Source organism: Betta splendens, chromosome 4 (genome assembly GCF_900634795.4).
Source record: "Betta splendens chromosome 4, fBetSpl5.4, whole genome shotgun sequence".
In the NCBI taxonomy this organism is placed as follows: domain Eukaryota; kingdom Metazoa; phylum Chordata; class Actinopteri; order Anabantiformes; family Osphronemidae; genus Betta; species Betta splendens.
The window spans coordinates 28,430,946-28,437,097 of NC_040884.2; the positions used below are offsets into that span (position 1 = coordinate 28,430,946).

Consider the following 6,152-nt stretch of genomic DNA (forward strand, 5'->3'; position numbering starts at 1 on the left):
CATTAACTCGCCACACCCTCCTCTCCTCTGATAATGTGGAGGGGAAAGACGGCGAGAACGTCGGAGCAGCAACAGCCTTTATCTCAAAATCATCAAAATGTGGACAATCGCTCACGCTGGTTCTCCTGCTAAGAATCCAGCATCGGCGGTGGGATTGTGTGTGTATCAACGAGCCTGAAGGTGAAATCGTCAAGGTGGGTAGAAGGAGGAAATGCACATTATGGTGTAACCTGAGGTTTGAAATGGACAATCATTAACTGCAGCCGCTCTTTAAGTTACTGGCAAACAACCTCACCTCTCATTCCCACTACGGCGTTCAGGACTTTTATTGTAATTCCCAGATCCTCAGGTAACTTCCTTTTCTCCTTTATCATATTATATTTATAGACTGGATAATTTTGAAAAAACTACTACAGGGACAGATTAAACTACCTAAATGTACACAAGGTATTTTGGATTGTGTTGTTCCTGCTGTTTATTCCTCTTACTGAGAGTTTACAGTGAGATCTCTCCTCATTTATATATTTTAGTTTTTAGAAGCCAGTGTCTAATTACTTTTAAACCCTTGACAGCTTAGCTGTTGTCCATTTGTCTGTGTGCAGAAGACAGTACATGTATAAGCAGACCCATTGCTTTATGTATTTTTTATTCCATGTTGAGTCTGAACCAATGGATGTTGTGTAACTCTCCAGATATGCTCTTGTCTGTAAACATGTGTTCACGATGGACTAACGAGGCTTTTATCGCCCTCGTGTACAGATTACACAAAAACCATATCACAGATCATGGCTCTAGGCGATTATGTGGTAGCTGTCCACAATTCAAGGATCAGTACCAATATTTCACAAACAAACTAATTAGCTAATGTGAATTGTCATTTGTGCTGTTGAGAGGTGTCAGAGGTCGTGTGGTTTGCTTCCAGCTGTGATGGACATCAGCCAGGACGAGCCTGCGGTCCTTCTCCCTGAGCATTAGCGGCGAACCTGCACAGCATGATCTATCTGGCCGACACCGCTCACTGGCAGTTCCTGGGGCTGGTGGTGGGGTTCCTGTCATGGATCCTCACCATGATCACCGCCGGCCTGAACGAGTGGCGGCTGTGGCGGGTGGCCGACGTGTCGGTGGTGACCTCGGGCGTGGCGTGGGTGGGCATCTGGAGGGCGTGCTTCTACAGCCACGTCCTTCCCAGCGTGGAGACCTGCCGGCGCATCGGCCTCTCAGACGCCTTTGCCCCCGTGGAGATCCCCGCGGCTCAGGTCCTGGTCATGCTGGCGGTGGTCTGTGGCCTGGCGGGGAACGTCAGCGCCGCGGTGGCTGTGAGGATGGTCTACTTCTCCCTGGACGATCGGAGGAGCATCCGAGTGGTCTTCCTGTCGGCGGGGACCCTGTACTTCCTCACTGCGATGTTATTGCTGGTACCGCTGGTGTGGAACATGAATTCTGTGCTGAACAACAGCACCATAGACTTTCCCCCTGACTTTTACCTCCCCGCTGCACCCGTCAGTCAGCAGGTCGGCTCGGCCATCGGCCTGGGGATGGTCGCCTCCATCCTGATGCTCATAAGCAGCCTGCTCTTCCTCTGTTACCGGTTCGCCTGGCGTAACCCGAGCTCGGAGGCCCCCAGAGACACGGGCGACCCGCTCAACGGTCCGTGGCAGGTAACGACCCTGAAGCGCAAGGCGGACTTACCCAATGGAAGCAAGCAGGGCCAAGATAACCCCGCATTTCACACCGAAGAGGAGAGAAACCCCTCATGAGAAATAGATGGATTTAACCCAAATTCTAACGTCTACAGAGGAAAATCAATAATAAACTTTTAGTTCTATTTCAGGACCAGTCCTAAAAATGTGAAAAAAAAAACTTTAAATTCAAAACCTAATACGTACGTACACTGGTTTTCTTAACTTGTCAGTGTAGTTTCTAGTTTTGTTTTTCATTCCTCTTTCAGGCCAAATGTCAGAACATCTGTCTCTAAATTCCTAGAATGACAGGATAAGAGAGAAAAAACCTAATCTGTAAAGCTGTGTGTCCGAAAACCAAAACAGTGAGCTGAAAGATGCTAAAGTGCTCCATGAGGCTCAGGGCAATATAACAACATGGTGATAGTGATACTGTCTATGTTACTATCAGCACAACCTTTCACACAGCAGTAGTCATGTGTTTGTTGATACCAAAGTCAACACTGATTGAAGTACTTGCATTTACTACATGGTCTGTGTATAATATGTTGTGGGTAGATTTCTGATGTCGTTAATAAAATCAACAGGGGCAAACATGCAGTAAATCAGTTCGAAGTGAGCCATTCACTGCAGATTTTATAATGGCGTTCTCTCTCCACCTGCGCTGTGGCATATTCACGGATCGGGCCGGGGGAGGCGGCGCCGCCGCATGCTTCCAACGGGCCCCGTGTGAGGAGACATGTTGGGGTCCAGCTCATGTGACCTGGGTGGGAGGTTGACGAGAGCAGGCATGTGAGCACGGCGAGGGGGCCGCCTCGCAGAAGCGGAGCCACTGTTGCCAGGAAATGCAACACACACGCAGACACACGCAGACACACGCGCACACACACACACACACACACACACAGCGGCCTGCTGCACCTCTGTGGAGGCGGCTCGCTGCTGCAGAACAAAAGGCCCTCTTCAGCCAAGCACAGCTCTCTGTCAAAAACACGAGTCCCATAAGTGGATGAATGGTGGACCTGCTGCGACGGCCAGAGCAAGGTGCTGAGATACATTATCAGGCTGGGATCAAACCAAATACTTATTTGGTGCCAGAAATCAGTAACAGGAGAAGCTGTGAAACCGCTTTAATAGACTGTAACGCAGTAATGTTCACATTCCTGAAGATAAGAGATTTTGGACAAACATTAAAATAATTCTTCATCCAGCCCTTTATCTGTCATCACCCCCCCTCCCGCCTCTGTGTTGCACATTCCCCTCTGCAGATAAGCCTGACATACTGTAATACCCACTGCTGCTAATGTTTTATCTAATCTGTTATGCCAAGTCATCTGCTCGGCCCGATATCAAGTGTGATGGAGGAACGGCGATAAGAAGAAATGAGGAAAAGTCATTAGTGCTGTTTAAAATCGTTACATCACACAGTCTCATTACAGTTGACATAATTAGATTCACTGGGCATTTTTGATAGAAACACACCATGTTCATGGCGGAGTAGAAAAGCAGTAATGCTTCAGACGTATGTGACATGAGAATCTGGGGGTGTGCACATGACAGGAAGCCTGCTGCTTATCTCCAGGCCAAACTTGGCCTGGTGAAGGTGTTATGACAAGGTTTCAGTGAGAAAGAGCCAAGCAGGTACCATTATCAAAAGCTGAATCTGGAAATGGTTCTGCACCGTTGTTTTTGGCACCCACAACCTCTCAACCCTCATACTTTCTCTTCTGAAGCTTGGGAAATGAATTGCATGTCGATTTTTCACTCTTCTTGCCCCTTCCCAGCACTTTGCACTGGAGAATAAACCCTTGGGGCCAAACGCAGACGTATCCACAGGGTTTGCTTATCAACCGCCTCTGAGAAAACGTTACAGTTTCTCATCAGGGTGAAGATGTGAAGATTTGCCACTTCCTCTCTGCTGCTGTAATCTACACATCATCTTCCTCTGCTGCTCCCTGAAGCCTGCGTGGCGCTGAGGACCCGATCAGATCAGAACTAGAAAGCCTGTACGGCGGCATCAGCCTCTCTGAGCACGCACGCACGCAGGCACACACACACACACAGACGCACACACACTCATCTATGTCACTGTACCTGAGCATGCAAATGAATGACTCCTGCTGGAGTGTCGGGCGCAGCAGGGCCCTCTGACCTTGACAAATTTGTGTAATTATGTCAAAGTGGAAGCCACAAGGGCAACCTGTTTGACATTCCTCACCGTACACGCTGCCCATTAAAGCCTTCATTAAACACAGATTAGCTCAGCGAGTGACCAGGAAATCTGACGGAATTAGCGCGTTCACGCTGCGTTTCCACCGCCGTTGACACGTCTGAGCGAGGCGGCTGTTTTCGGGTTGCGGGTTTATGCCACTAACGGGAAAAGCAAAGGGGCAGCCACGCCGGTGCCCCCTGACGGGACCGTGGACAAACCTTGACACCACGGCATCGGCACGGAGGGGTCGCAAGAAAAACACACACATTCTGGACCAGGTTTCATGATCATTCTTTATGGGAATCAGCTGATTGTGCTGTAGGTTACAGCACATCGAAAAACGCTCAACCAGAAAAAGAGGTGCATTTTATAGATTTTAGTGACTTGCAGTGAGAGCAGTTTTAATATTGTGGGTGATTATTATATAATATTATGTGAACTGTGCTTTTGTCTGTGCTGGTAAGAGAAATCAAATTTAGGGAAACAATTTTAAAACCTATATTAAAAAAAAATATTGAAAATATAAATTTTCCTGGTCTAAAAATATAATACAGGATTGTGCCGCTGTGTGAATTTATTGTCCATAAAACCTTTCAAAGGATGAAGCGCTGTGAAGTGCAGCTCTACAGATGATTGTGTCACGCCGGCAGTCTCCTTAAACGTACTCCGAGTGCTTCCTCGGGTTACAATCCGTATTCATCACCTGGTACCGCCGCTGCCCCAGAGGCTGGGGCTCCACCTGTAAACACACGCTGGAGGAGACCAGGAGCAGCCCGGCCGCTATGAGGAGGAAGCCTCCCGCCCAGCCGCAGAACAGGGCGTCTCCGAACTCCCAGCGCGGCACCACGTCCGGCACCGTCTCGTCAAAGAAATGCATTATGGCCAAATGGGCCATGTAACACACGGGGATCAGACACAGCACCCCGGAGATCATCCCCAGAACCCCTCCGGCGACCATGAAAGTCCGCTTGGTTCTGTTCTTACAGCTGTTGACCAGGTAGAGTCCAGGTACGGCCACCAGGATTCCCAGCACGCCCACGGCCAGGCAGGCGCACATGAGGATGCGGGCCAGCTGGAGGTCTCTGGACAGGCCCAGCAGGCTGTCGTAAGGCCTGCACTCCATGCCCCCCACGTCCTGAACCACGCAGGTCTCCCACAGGCCCAGCTCGTAGCTCTCGGTGGGCAGCAGCGCGGTGGACATGGTCAGCCACTGCGGCAGGATGGTGGTGGCGAGGGCGCACAGCCACGCTCCCACGTAGACCAGCATGCCCAGCAGCTCCAGGGCGCAGGCGCACGCGTCCATCTCGCTGTCCGGCCTCCGGCGCTTCGCAGAGCCTCCAGACGTCCGCGTCCAGCCGAGGCCCGAGCTGCTCGCGGCACCTGCTAATTGGAGCCGACCGCCGTGGCTCTGGACTCGGAGCTCCTTCGCAAACACTTCCCACTAGGAGGAACGCACATCTTCTGCTTCTGGGAGGAGAGGGGGCTCGATCGGCCCTCCCCTTTGCGGTCCTCCTGCTTTCGCTGCTGTGCCAAAGGGCGGCACGGGCAGAGGCAGAAATGCCCAGACTGCCACAAGATCACGTCCAGTCCTTTTGGGGTTTTTTTGCACGATAATGGGTCGTGTCCTGTGGGTCCACGCGGAGACGTGGAGCCTGGACGACTTTTAGATAAGCTTCTCAGAACCTGGTGCCTCCAGAGATACCGTGTAAACTACTTTAATCTGCCTGATCACAGTTACAGTAGAGCCTCTCGCTACAGCAGAGTCGTAAAACACACAAAGCATCAAGCTGCTCAAACAAATGTCCAACCTGTGCAACCTGGAACACATTCATTGCCCGTGAAATAAAAGTCCTCTTGCAAGAGAATCTGCTCAGTCTGGAGCAGCTGGAGTCACAGTCAGGCTCTTTGCTGCATGTGACTCTAGCAGAAACAACAGTGCACATTATTGTCAGTGCTCGTATGAACACAACAGCGCCTGTGGGAAATGGACGTAGGAGGCTATAGATCAAAGACGCCGGCAGTGTGAGAAAAAGTCCCCCAGCCGTAAACACATGTACAGAACTGGACATAAACAAAGACAACATTAAAAGGGTAAAAACAGAAAAAACAGATCTAAAGCAGGTAACGGATCGATGCATTGACTCCACAAGTACATGCACGTACATACAAACTGGAGCTGCAGGCAGCACCGCGCTCCTTTCAGAGCCATCCTCAGACAATCAGAGGTAGACAATATAAATACATATTTTTATATATATATA

General features: G+C 50.2%; 2 protein-coding genes across 7 annotated transcripts; one reads left to right on the forward strand and one right to left on the reverse strand.

Moving 5' to 3' along the window:
• The first annotated feature begins 44 nt into the window (after positions 1-44).
• On the forward strand, positions 45-2,261 carry cldn34a (claudin 34a). 6 transcript variants are annotated; one of them, XM_055507883.1, is made up of 3 exons: positions 45-194; positions 321-349; positions 923-2,261. In XM_055507883.1, exon 3 carries the CDS (start codon positions 993-995, stop codon positions 1,755-1,757), a length of 765 nt encoding a protein of 254 aa, XP_055363858.1. In that variant the 5' UTR covers positions 45-194; positions 321-349; positions 923-992; the 3' UTR covers positions 1,758-2,261. The 6 variants fall into 6 exon arrangements, with proteins under 6 accessions (XP_055363858.1, XP_029001702.1, XP_055363860.1 ...); XM_055507882.1 differs by having other exon boundaries at positions 52-194; positions 276-349; positions 892-2,261; XM_055507881.1 differs by having other exon boundaries at positions 52-194; positions 276-349.
• Positions 2,262-4,166: 1,905 nt separating this feature from the next.
• LOC114853731 (putative claudin-24) lies at positions 4,167-5,802 on the reverse strand. The gene has a single exon (XM_029147454.3). It carries the CDS (start codon positions 5,192-5,194, stop codon positions 4,547-4,549), a length of 648 nt encoding a protein of 215 aa, XP_029003287.1. The 5' UTR covers positions 5,195-5,802; the 3' UTR covers positions 4,167-4,546.
• Positions 5,803-6,152: the final 350 nt, after the last annotated feature.